This window comes from Mus caroli, chromosome 6, assembly GCF_900094665.2.
Source record: "Mus caroli chromosome 6, CAROLI_EIJ_v1.1, whole genome shotgun sequence".
Taxonomy (NCBI): domain Eukaryota; kingdom Metazoa; phylum Chordata; class Mammalia; order Rodentia; family Muridae; genus Mus; species Mus caroli.
In genome coordinates, this window is record NC_034575.1 from 132,706,841 (window position 1) to 132,720,469 (window position 13,629).

At 40.4% G+C, this 13,629-nt stretch overlaps 1 protein-coding gene across 1 annotated transcript in view; it reads right to left on the reverse strand.

The window, feature by feature from the left end:
• Dusp16 (dual specificity phosphatase 16) overlaps positions 1–13,629 on the reverse strand; it is a 76,415-nt gene that overhangs the window by 18,367 nt on the left and 44,419 nt on the right. Inside the window, exon 4 of the mRNA XM_021164847.2 lies at positions 5,932–6,095. Coding sequence (XP_021020506.1) covers positions 5,932–6,095 — 164 coding nt within the window. The remainder of the gene's footprint in view (positions 1–5,931; positions 6,096–13,629) is intronic.

Below are 13,629 nucleotides of genomic sequence, written 5' to 3' on the forward strand. Positions count from 1 at the left end.
CTCTCTCTCTCTCTCTCTCTCTCTCTCTCTCTCTCTCTCACACACACACACACACACACACACACACACACAACCTGCCATCTAAACTTGAAAACTCACAGCTTTGCTTTCAGTTATAGTCAGAATCCAACCTGTTATCACTCCTGTTTTCCACTCAATTCCAACCACTATCAGACCTACTATGTGGCCATTCTGCTTCTGTCCCGTGGATCATATCACTTATTACCAACACTCTCATTAAAATTACTTGATAAAATCTTGTCCTATTTCTCCCAGAGGAAATCTTGCCGAGGACTCAATGTAGAGCCTTGCCCTCCCTCCTCACTCAGTCTTCCTCTCTGGTCATGCCCCACGCTGACCTTACAGCTACACTGCCCTCCTTGCCACCCTCTCTGCTCTTCCTGGCCGCTTCTTCTGCCTGTGGTACTTTTCTCTGTCTACATAGCCCAATGATTTGCTCTGGGACCCCTTTCAGGTGTTGGCTTCCATCGATCTCAGTGAGGCCTATCTGCATAACCCCTTTCACTAAAAGCCACACCCACGGACACCCCAACGGCTTACCCTGTTTCTTCAGGGTACTTATCTCCACGAGCACTTATCACCATAACAAACAGGTAATATACTAGTGGACTGCAATATATAAATACCTATTTACTCTGCTTACTGTCTCTTCTCTTTTACAGATGTATCGCCAGTGCTGAGAATACTATCTAGCAAACAGAAGCACCTCTGCCTCCCAAGTGCTGGGATTAAAGGCATGTGCCACCACTGCCTGGCAAAACGATTATTCTTAAAATGAGTAAAGTCATATCCTGTAGCTACTTTATTAGTATCCTTTGATGAATAATCTCCATAGATGTTTCCTAAACACTTTCATTTGAGAAGCAATAATAAAATGTCATTACATTATGGTCCAGCCATTTGATAACTTATGAAAATGAGTTTTACTCATTTATTTTAAAAAAGGATTTATAAGTAAATTAACTGCATGGGGGAAAACATTTTACCAGCTGTGCTGAAGTAATTTTTAAGGACAAGGTAAACTGCCTGCATCAAGTTGCAACTGTTTACAAATGAAGTTATAAGTACTTGACGAATAATCATGGAGGGAGTGTCTTGCATCAAGGTGCTCTAAAGCATGCTCTGGGGAAGGAAGAGCAGGCCACGTGACCAAGAGATGAACAGTCTATAAGCAGTTAGCTGCACAATATCAATAACCCAATGGAGTCTGGTCCATATGGCAGAGCAAAACAATCAAAACAGCACTGGAGAGAAGCCCAGGCCGGCCTTGATTCTCAATTGTCTTGCCGCAGCCTCTGAAGTGTAGGAGCTACAGGCACGCACTATCTCATTTGGCACTTCATTCACTTTTTTTTTTTTCACTTAAAAGTTTGTCTTCTATACTATGAAATAAGCTCTTTCTACAATTAAGACTAAATTTCAAGTCCCGGCTTCTCTAATCTATCCCTAAGATCGTAGAGTCTTGTGGAATACTGATTAAAAGAAGGCCATAGTGCAGTATGCTATGATGCATCCCATAAGACCCATCGGGCCATTTCATCTGAACATCACATGAGTGCTGAGTCAGGGGAAGAAAACAAAATTTAGAAACTTGATTAAAGCATCAGAGTAGTTAGGTGGAGAACTGGTACACAAAGCTGTTTCTTCCCACCATGTGCTGCTGCTTCAGTATTGAGAATTATACTGTGAGTCACCTTGTCATGTGAACTACTGTTTAACAAGTAAGTCTTTCTTATCTAAACAACTAATATGCTCATTGTATGATATGCTACACATAATACATACAACATTTTAATGATACTTTTGGTGATCTTTTTATCTTCCTACATCATATATTTCTGAGAAACTCCCAAATCAGCACTTGGCAATGCTGTGTATAGGCTATTACCCAACACCTATACAAAATAAATAAAATAACACTAGTTCTACCACAAGTGAAATAAGATAGCATGGGAGAAAAAAATCAATTTTGCATGTTAAAAGGCTACAATAAGCCACATAAAGAATGCTATTGGCAGATAGTTTAGTGACAGCTTAAGTGGTTCACTCTAGACACACAACAGAGCTTCAAGCTACTTTCAATAGGTAATCTATCAGAATATTTGGAGTACTTAAGAATAAAATTTTAAAAATTACTCTAAATGTTAAGGGCTAAAGGAGAAAATTAATTAGGAAACATGAAGGATGGAAATACAGCTCAGTGGTAGAGCACTGGCCTAGTACACAATAGAAGAGAAAACCTCACCTTCCAATGACTAGAGATTCTCAAACTTCCCCCATTCCAGATATGCAATAGGCCTCAGCAACTGACATTAACACACACAGTGCAATCAACTGCTCTCTTTTCAACTAGTAAAGACCAGAGAACAGAAGGACAGATTCTAAACAAACAGAAAGAACAGGGTAAGAGGAAGGGAAAGGATACTCTGCAGCCAGTGACTTCTCATGGTGTTTAAAAAAAAAAAAGGCATGCCTTTAAAATGTGCAAAATAACTAGTACATGCTAACAGTTTAACCTTACTGTCCGCTAAGGTACCCAATGCCTCATACAGCTCTGACTGTCTAAAGTGTGACAACTCTGAACTGAGATGTGAAGTATAAAATTCATGGCAGACTTCAAAAACTTGGTACAAGGAAAAGAACATAAAATACATACATTTTTATACTGGTTATATATTAAAATATTTTAGCTATATATTGACTTAAGTAAATGTTGCTAAAGTTAACACTAAATTGTTCTCCTGCTTTTTAAATAAAGCTACTAGAATATTTTAAATTATGTGTGCGGTTTGTATTATAGGTGACAGCATGTACTGGTTTGCCTTTACATTGCATTGCTGAGCTTTGCTCGTGGTGACTTCTAGAGAGAAACTTACTAAAGCTTCTCTGTGAGGTTCCTGTGGCTTCTTGCCACTTCCACGGTGGACTTGGCCAGTTGGCAAGCCTCATGGTTTCTTCTGGACTGAACTGCCCTTGCTAATTTGTGCATGGTATTTGCTGAGTGGACTGGACTGCAGTTGCTGATTCGTGTTTGGTGTTTGCTAGTGGACTGGACTGAGAACAACACAGATTGGATTTGCCCCAAAGAACTCTTTCTAAACAGGTCCACATCCTCCTTTGCCCTATTAACCTCTCTTTTCCTCTGCCTCTGGTGGGTGGTGGGCTAGAAGGGAGGAGGTAAGAGCATTAAGAACCCTTATTAAAAGTAGGATTTGAAAAGTCAAAGCCAACAATTCCATTTTCCAGGAAACAGATCTGTTACTGAAGCCAATGACAAAATTTTGGGTAAATGACAGCAACTTGGGGCAGCCTAAATCCCAATCCTATGTGGGTTAAATACAAGAGTGTAAAGAGCCTAAATCTATTTCTTTTCTTTTCTTTTTTTGTCAGTGCCAAGATAAGATCTCTCTATACAGCTCAGGTTAGTCTGCAGTTCATGTTGAGATTACAAACCTAAGTCATTATTCTGGCTAAGAGCCAAGTACTTTAAATGTATAGTATACAATTGAAATTTGGGGTCAACCTATCTTCAACAACTTAGCACTCCATTATATTTCATCTATGAAATCTATCTTAGCATTTCATTATATTAGCTATGAGCCTCCTAACATAATACCTATATTTTTAATATCTTTCAGTGGCTCATTATTATTATGTGTGTGCATATGTATGTTTGTGTGTGTGTGTGTGTGTTTGTGAGTGTGTGCATATGTGTGTATGCATAGCATTTATTTATTTTGGGTATATGTTTGCACACCACAGAGTGTACGTATAGGCTAGAGGACAACTTATGGGAGTCAATTCTCTCTTCTCCTTCTGTGGGCTCTGGGTCGCAAACTTGGATGGGTGGGGGTTGGTAGCAAGTGCCTTTTTATCCATTGAGCCAACTCCCTGGACAAACCCTTTATTTCTTTTTTAATATTAAAAACATTATATGCTAGACAGTTTTATGTCAACCTGACACAAGCTGAAGTCATCTCAGAGGAGGGAACCTCAATTAAGAAAATGCTTCCAAAATATCCGGCTGAATGCAAGCCTACGGGACATTTTCTTAATCGGTGATTGATATGGAAGGGCTCAGTCTATTGTGGGTGGGGCCATTCCTGAGCTGGTCGTCCTGGGTTCTATAAGAAGGCAGGCTGAGCAGCACCCCTCCATTGCCTCTGTATCAGCTCCAACTCCAGGCTCCTGCCCTGCTTGAGTTCCTTTCCGACTTCCTCCAACGATGAACAGCAGTATGGAAGTATAAGCCAAATCAACCCTTTCCTCCCCAACGTTCTCTTGGTCATGGTGTTTCATCTTAACAATAGTAACCCTAACTAAAGACAATAGTGTTCTAGATTTTTTTCCAAATGACTTCAACTTTTAAATTTTAATAGAAAGGAACATATTATGGAAGATCATTAAAATTTCACCTTCAAGAAAAATAAGCATATATTATTGCTTCTGGAATGTTTAAATCAGGAATTTGAACAGGAAGATGATTTAGTTTATGATGCTTGTGAGACAGTAAATCTGGTCCCATGCGCCTGTAATCCCAGCCTTCTGAAGGTAGTGTCAAAAGGATCAGAAGGTCAAAGTCACCCTCAACTAAATAAAATCAGAGTAGCCTGGCCTTATAAACCCTGTTAAGAAAAATAAAACTTAAAAAAGAAACAGATAAAAAGGAAGCCAGGTGTGGTGGCACACACCTTTGATCCCAGCACTCATGAGGCAGAGGCAGGCAGATCTCTAATTTAAATAAGTTCCAGGACAGCTGGGTCTGATACACATCGAAACCCTGTCTCAAAACAAACAAACAACTAAACAACACAAAGAACAACATCAAAAATATAAAAACAAACTGGGGTTATGTTGTGAGTTCATTTAACATTTTCAGAATAAAATTTTTCTCTCATAGCAAAATAAAAGTGGTTAACTAAATCTCTAAAATGTTTGGCTCAGAAGTCAAGTGTTTCCTCATCAAAGACTAAGTCCTGTTCAAGGTCTCCAAGCTGCTCAGCTATCCTTAGTGGTCTCTCGTGCACTCGCTCCAAGCTGCCATGGAGAAGCCTAGTGGCAGTCTTCCATGGCAGCTTCAGGCTGAGCCTCTGTCCCATGAACTTCTATAAGCCCATTCTTCTCCCACAAACACTCTACACGGTCTGTTTACTATACATTTAGAAGTCAAGGCAGGGAGTGGTTATTAGAGAAAAGTCACTTTTCCAAATAGGAAGAGCACTTTTCTTTTTTAGCATTCCTGCTGAAGAGCACATAAGCTGAAGAATCAGATTAAAGTTCCATTTTTGTTATGTTTGTGGCATTATACACAAATGCCTCCATCCAGTATGCGTTTCTCTAACAGGGCAGGCCTGGTCAGGGCTGTCCACAGCCTTTCAGCAGGAATAAACAATCCTTTCTCCACAGACTGTTCCACCTGCAGACATAGTGAGACTGACAAAGCACATGTCTAAGTCTCGGTCCTTACCATCCTTGACCATCTTGCCCTTCTCCCATCAGCTGTCATCATGAGGACCTTCCTCAATCCAATGCCTAACCTCAACCCCTTTCTAGTATGATACAAGGGAAAAAACCCAATTCATTGTAAATGTAGGACACCAATTACAGTAATAGAACAATTAATAGTCCAAGAAGACAAGGCTAATAGTATGAAAAACAAAACATAATAATCCCATCATACTTCAAGTTTCTTAGAACTATAAGGAAAACAAGAAACAATGTGGATGTCATATGGCAATAAATACCATCAAAGTAATATTGTTAAGATGATGCAACACGTGGCTAGGGGGCCACACTGACAATGTTTCCCCCTTTCTGGGATCACAGAATGTTCCATGACAGATAATGGACAACTGCTGCTTTTCCAGATGCTACTGACAGACACAAAGAAAGGTGTTTTGAAGCACCCACCTTGTTGAGGACATCTCGCTGGCAGCCAAGATAGAGATTGGGAAGAATTCGAGTTGGCCCAATGTTGGCAACAGGTAAGCAAGGCTGAGATATGCAGGTAGGGACTAGAGTGGATTTTCCTTCACAGAGGCCAGGGAAACAACGAGAGAACTCAGCAAACCCACCTAAGAATAAACATTGTAAGGTTATGCCATGTACAAAGTCAAATAAACCAGCCCTCTGGGAACTACTTGACTAAAACCATTTAAAACAGAAAAATCAGATGGTACAGATGCAAGCAGGTAACACTATCTAAGCACACATTTCTTCCTTTAGCTGCTGCTGTTAAAACTGATGTAGAATCCAGCACTAACTTTAGCTTATAAGGCTGAATTATGGATGTGCAAGTTCTGAGGGTACTGAGGGCCTTTCTTTGACAGTCTCTTAAATCTTCACACACTCTACGGCATATGCCCCTCCTTTCTCTCTCCATTAAAAATGTTATTTATGGGACATATAAAAGGAGGATTTTAATAGCAAAGAAGTAAAAAATAATTATTCATAATAGTAAACAAATGGATATTTTAAAAAGTGATAAATTGAATGTCACTTTTTAGAATACAAATAATGTTGTAAATTCTTCTGAAATTCAACTTTAAGTCTTTCAAGCAGACAAAAGAATTTTTGGTAGTAGTGGTGGGATAAGACAAGGCCTTAAGAAACCTTCCAACTTACTTTCTGGCTGAGAGTGAAGTTGAACTTCGCTGACCTCAGTCTCCAGAGTACTGGGGTTCAGGTTGTACTACCTGCCTGATCATTTTTCTTTTCTTTTTTTTTTTTTCTTTTTATATTTTTTATTAGGTATTTTCCTCATTTACATTTCCAATGCTATCCACAAAGTCCCCAATACACTCCCCCCCCACACACTCCTCTACCCACCCACTCCCACTTCTTGGCCCTGGCGTTCCCCTGTACTGGGGCATATAAAGTTTGCAAGTCCAATGGGCCTCTCTTTCCAGTGATGGCCGACTAGGCCATCTTTTGATACATATGCAGCTAGAGTCAAGAGCTCCGGGGTACTGGTTAGTTCATATTGTTGTTCCACCTATAGGATTGCAGATCCCTTTAGCTCCTTGGGTACTTTCTCTAGCTTCTCCATTGGGAGCCCTGTGATACATCCAATAGCTGACTGTGAACATCCACTCCTGTGTTTGCTAGGCCCCGGCATCGTCTCACAAGAGACAGCTATATTTGGGTCCTTTCAGCAAAATCTTGCTAGTGTATACAATGGTGTCAGCGTTTAGAAGCTGATTATGGGATGGATCCCTGGATATGGCAGTCTCTAAATGGTCCATCCTTTCATCACTTCTACGAACTTTGTCTCGTCTTCGTTCTTCTTGAGTTTCATGCGTTTAACAAGTTGTATCTTATATCTTGGGTATTCTAAGTTTTTGGGCTAATATCCCTGCTTGTGGACGTTGTACATCGTGGTGCGGAGCCTAGTGCGCACCACGATGTACAACGTCCACAAGCAGCATTTCCAATGCTATCCACAAAGTCCCCAATACACTCCCCCCCCACACACTCCTCTACCCACCCACTCCCACTTCTTGGCCCTGGCGTTCCCCTGTACTGAGGCATATAAAGTTTGCAAGACCAATGGGCCTCTCTTTCCAGTGATGGCCGACTAGGCCATCTTTTGATACATATGCAGCTAGAGTCAAGAGCTCCGGGGTACTGGTTAGTTCATAATGTTGTTCCACCTATAGGATTGCAGATCCCTTTAGCTCCTTGGGTACTTTCTCTAGCTTCTCCATTGGGAGCCCTGTGATACATCCAATAGCTGACTGTGAACATCCACTCCTGTGTTTGCTAGGCCCCGGCATAGTCTCACAAGAGACAGCTATATCTGGGTCCTTTCAGCAAAATCTTGCTAGTGTATACAATGGTGTCAGCGTTTAGAAGCTGATTATGGGATGGATCCCTGGATATGGCAGTCTCTAAATGGTCCATCCTTTCATCACTTCTACGAACTTTGTCTCGTCTTCGTTCTTCTTGAGTTTCATGCGTTTAACAAGTTGTATCTTATATCTTGGGTATTCTAAGTTTTTGGGCTAATATCCACTTATCAGTGAGTACATATTGTGTGAGTTCCTTTGTGATTGTGTTACCTCATTCAGGATGATGCCCTCCAGGTCCATCCATTTGCCTAGGAACATTTTTCTTAAGATATCAAAAACACACCTTACTCTTTAAAAATGTCTCTGTAGCCAGTCCAGAGCCAGTACGGTTCTGTAGCAGTTAGTCACTGATTTCTACAACTCCTTTTCAGTAAACACTACAAAAGTGTTGTTGGATCCTAGATCATTCAGAGTACAAGAATTCTGTGGCAAGAATCTTGGGTTCAGATTTAGAACTTGGGCTTGTTTTTTCCTCAGTCTCTCTCTCTCTCTCTCTTTTCTCTTTTTAAAAGTGGGTTGGGAGGTATGGAGGCCAGAGAACGACTTTCTGAAGTCAGTTTTCTTTTTCTATCACATGAGCTGTAGGGATGGGACTCAGTTTATCAGGCTTAACAGCAAAGGCCTTTCCCTACTAAGCCACCTCATTAATGCCAGTCCATCCTTCTATTTCTAACGAACTGACCCACGGCCTTCAGTAAGCGTCATCATGTCACCACAGTTCAAAAGTGACATCAGGCAGCATCCGAGCGCCTCTGAAGGGGAAAAGTGTGGCTAAGGTCTCACAGGACCTTCCAATTTCAATAAAGATTCATTTCTATCCAAATGAAAACACAGGAACCATACTGGTTTTGATAAAATTCCTTACTACCCAAACTGCTACCTCTTAATATCTCAACTCAGGAACACTGATGATTAGAATTATAGAAAATACCTGCTCGACTCACATATAACCCAACTGGACACATATTTCTGTCTATGCTCAGTTCAGGGTCAGAAGCAGTGAGCAGGAAGTTGTAACAACAACTAAGGTACCAGCAAAATAAAAGACAACATTCCTACCCCCAGTGCATGCATTTGTAAGTGTAAAACTGTTCTTACACATGGGCAGTTGAAAGGTCTTAAGCTAAACTGGCAGACAGAACAGGTGTGCCAGATCCACTGTAGAAATCACCAGTCACTTTGTATGATGGCAAGGCCCTCAAGATCTATACCTGTATGTGCTCTATTTTCATCACTTCTAAACATGACTTCCAACCACAAAGAGCTCCTTCTTATTTCATATTGCAGGACACCACCACTCTGCCCTGCACCATACATGCACACATGAGCCCAGTGACCAAGAAAGTAGGGAGAGCAAGTTCCTGTGTCCAAGTTTACTCCTTGCTCAACACAGTCTGATTCAGTCTGATGTGGTAAATCTACTGAATCCCCAACTCCTTGTTTTCTCATCTGTAAGAAGGATTCGAAAAGGATTACCCGGCATGCCTACAATATTTTTCGTGTGGCACCCAGCAAACACTCAAGCATGTATCAGTAGCTAGTACTCCATGACAGCAGTCATCCTCCATCCTAGCACCTCTTCAGGATCGCCTAAGACACAAAGCAAAAGGCAGAGACTGAGCCTTAGAGTCTAAGGTCACATTTCCCAAGGGAGCTACAAAGCACTGGCGTCCTGAAAGAAGCTGTCAGGGGGGAATTGTCTACAAAGTAACAGAAATACTGCCTATCTCATCTCCCTGAGAGTGTCACAGCTCCTATTAACATATTAAAGACTCCAACAAATGTTATCTCCAAAGAAAGTGGTTTAATTTACTTAAGTCAAATAAGCATTTCCAAGCTGATTGAACCATGGCAATCCCTCTAAAATCGTTAGCTGCTAGTGGCATTCTATACGAGCAAGTGCTAGACTGGAACTACTGCAACTTCCTCGGCCTACGAGTGTAACCGCAGATGATCTGGGGCAGGCAGCATGGGCTCACAGATGTCCACTGTTTAACATTTCTCTCAGGATTTCTGGTTATAGAATATTGTTGCTGTTAGGTAAGGCCCTGCAACTGGGCCTTACAGCAGCATAGTGAAGGTTCTCACATTTCTTTGCTTAGCTTATACCAACCAACAGGTACTATTTTATAATTAATTATATGATTAAAAATTTAACTTCTATACATTGCTATTTAACTTAAGAATTGTTTCATGGGACGTCTGTCATTAAAAACTAACAGAACCATGTTCCAGTAAAATATTCTCGGAGAAATAGAATAAAAAAAAAAAAAACCTCTTGAATTCACTTTAAATTTGTAAATAATCATACTGAAAAGTAACAACAGAATATATTGAACTCAAATTCTGACAAGCAACTGGGACTACAGGGGTGGCCTACCATCCTTGATTCTACAGGCATCGTCTCAGTCTTCAAATATGCTCTGCAGTACATGTCATTTCTACTCCTGTTTATATACAAGAGCACATTCTATAATACTTAGCAGAGCTGAGGTGTGAGTCTACTTCTTAACCAACTTCCCTTTGTGGGCAGGGAAAGTCTTACTGCTGTCTAGGGATTTGCTAGTTCTTAGTACCAATCCTACAAAACTGGTGGAAGAGCCTTGCCTTCCCCAAAGAGAGGGAGAGGGGGAGGGGGAGTGTGTGTGTGAGAAGATTTGATTAGAGAGAAGATAGACAAGGGGACCCAACATGACCAGAGATAAGAGACTTACTAAATACAACTGCTGCTAAAATCTCTTCCATAAACAATGTCTATTAGTCTTATTTACAGAGCAATGGGTGAGGGATTATGGCAAGGAGCATGGATGGCCCAAAAGCAGCCACACTGGAAGGTTTGTATGATGGCTGATTTCTTCCTCATATCCCCTTCCCTAATCCTTCTCCAACTATACTGTAGCCCTTCCCAGAGATCAGAAGCCGCAAGCAATTAAGGCAGAATTGCATACAACTGGTTGCTAGTGAGGCTTTGCTGCAAAATAAAACGTAAGTTTGTTGGGTATTTTCAACTAATATTTAGTACAAACAGACTTTAAAATATTTAATAGATTTCAATGAAATTGGAACTTTCATTTAGTGCTCAATCTCACTTGAAATGTCCCAAACTGTGAACTTACAGAAAATACTACATCAGCCAAAGAGTACATTTTCCTGCTCTTTCTCTACGACAACATCCACTCTGCTGACATCCTCTTTCATTGACAGTGTTTTCCATTCACTGACCTTTCATTCACTGTTGTATTCTAGTGACTCCAGTTTCATTTCACTAATTAACAACAGATTAGACACTGTAGATCTACCCTGAACCTTTAGAAACTGTCTGTGGCCTCATCAGCAAATGAGTTTCAAAATATCTAAACGACCCCTTTTCCTTTCAAAGATTCTCTTGCAAACAAGATCTACATCAAAAGAAAAGAACACACAGCTCATTTATATATACTTTGTTCCTACGAGCTGCAGATACAAACTAAAAGCAGAAGGTTATCTGACCTTGTTATAAAGCTTGCTGTCCCAAGCAATCCATGTTAGTGTATTACAAAACCTGTACCAGCAGTGCACTGCCCCATTCCCTTGTGGAAAGCCATATTTTAAAAGTTATCATGGCCTTGTCTTGTGAATACTACCAACTTTCTCTCTACCCTACATTCTATGCTGTTTATCAGCAGGAATGTAGAAAATGTAAAATGGCAGTAACACAAATGTATGTCCCTAATACACAAGTGAACTTCAAAAGAGCTGTACGCTACTCCCTGGAGTTCTCAAGTGTTTACCAGGCAGGTAGACACATTCCGAGCCTTCTGGTCTGGAGAGAAGCGGAGATGGAAAGAATGACAGACAGACTGCAATGCTGCTGCTTGTTAATCTTCCACCATCCAACCAAAAGAATGCGTGTGTAGAAATAAGATATATTACTCTGGACAGAGAATACATTTGCTATAGCTTCAAAGGCATATATCATTTATATGTCCGTGTATTCTAACTCAGCCAAGAAAAAGTTTTTCCCTGAGGGTACCTCCTTCACAACTCCAATCAAAAGTATTATTTTCTGTTAAAAAAAAAAATCACTATGAAGTATCAATGCATTGTGGTAGGAGAAAATACGCCAAGTAAAATAAAATGCTTAAGATTCTGCTAAACAGTTCCAGTTACTTCTCTTTCTTGGTTCATTTGTAATCAGCTGTAAAAGTTATTTTCTAAAAGACAAATATTTACATAATTAACAAAAGTGATACTTTACTACAGCACAATAACACTCCATTTTTGCCTAATTAACTTTTATTTTATTTTTGAGACAGGATCTCACTGTGTAAGTATAGCAGTTCTAAAATTCTCCATATGGGCCATACAGGCTTAAAACTTGCAGCAATCCAGCTGGGTAGTGGTGGCACATGCCTTTAATCCCAGCAGTTGGGAGGCAGAGGCAGGCAGACTTCTGAGTTCGAGGCCAGCCTGGTCTACAGAGTGAGTTCCAGGACAGCCAGGGCTACACAGAGAAACCCTGTCTCGCACCCCCCCCCCAAAATTGCAGCAACCCCCCTGCCTCCACATCCCAAGTCCTGGGATTAAAGGAGTATACACCCATATCTACCTTCTCAACTTTTCTAAGCCTCAAATTCTAAAAATCAAACCATATCCCTTTAACCAAACTAATGATGGATGTCAACAACTTGGAGGTAAATTCTCTGCAAGGAGAGAGAGCAAACTTTCAGCAACTACATGGTGGCTCACAACTATCCGTAATGAGATCTGACTCCCTCTTCTGGTGTCTGAAGACAGCTACAGTGACCTTACATACAAAAATAAATCAATCTTTAGGCCAAAGTGAGCAGGGGCAGAGCGAGCAGGGCCAGAGTGAGCAGAGGTCCTGAGTTCAATTCCCAGCAACCACATGATGGCTCACAACCATCTGTATAGCTACAGTGTACTCATACACATAAAATTAATAATTAAATCTTTTTAAAAAACCATTTGTTTCTCTATTATTTATTTCTACTCTATTGCCACATAAAAATTACAAAATAATGTTTTGATGTTATTTCCTAACTATTTATGAAATAAAATCTAAAGATACTCAGGCGGACAATATAATCCCAGTCTAATGTTCAGACTATTGCCCCATCACCATCCTATATGGACCTAACATAGAAAGCTGTACTTCCTATCTGGATGAGTACCTGTCAAGTCAATCCTTACAATTCATTTCACATATTCTTCAAAACCATAGGCAAGCACAAGTAATACCTCTTCTACGACAGTATATTCCAATTTTTTCTTTTTACTTTGGCCAAGAAAATACATTTTATATCAAAACCTTCTGAACACGTGCATATACTCACTGCTAAAATATAATCTTCCTTTGCTGTATTAAACGCTGACAGGTTATATTTCATTTCACTACAATAAAGATATGCATCCTCATATACAGTACCTCTGAATATGGTCTTGATGACTTAGAAGTTCTCTTTCTTTTAATTAAAAATCTTGATTGATTTAATTGGAGAGGACATCAGAGGATAACCCTGGAGTTGGTTCCTTTCCCACCTTCCCATGGTTCCCAGATATCAAATTCAGGTTGCCAGGCTTGCCTGGCAGGTGCCTTTACCTGCTGAGCTATCTTGCAGGCATCTCATTTAGTTCTGTAAAATTTACTTAGTGTGGTAAGTGTGTAAAATTCACTTAGTGGGAGGCTGAGGAGGAGCAGCAAGAGCCCAAGGTCACCTTGGCTGGATGGCAAGCACATGGCCAGCCTGGGCCACTT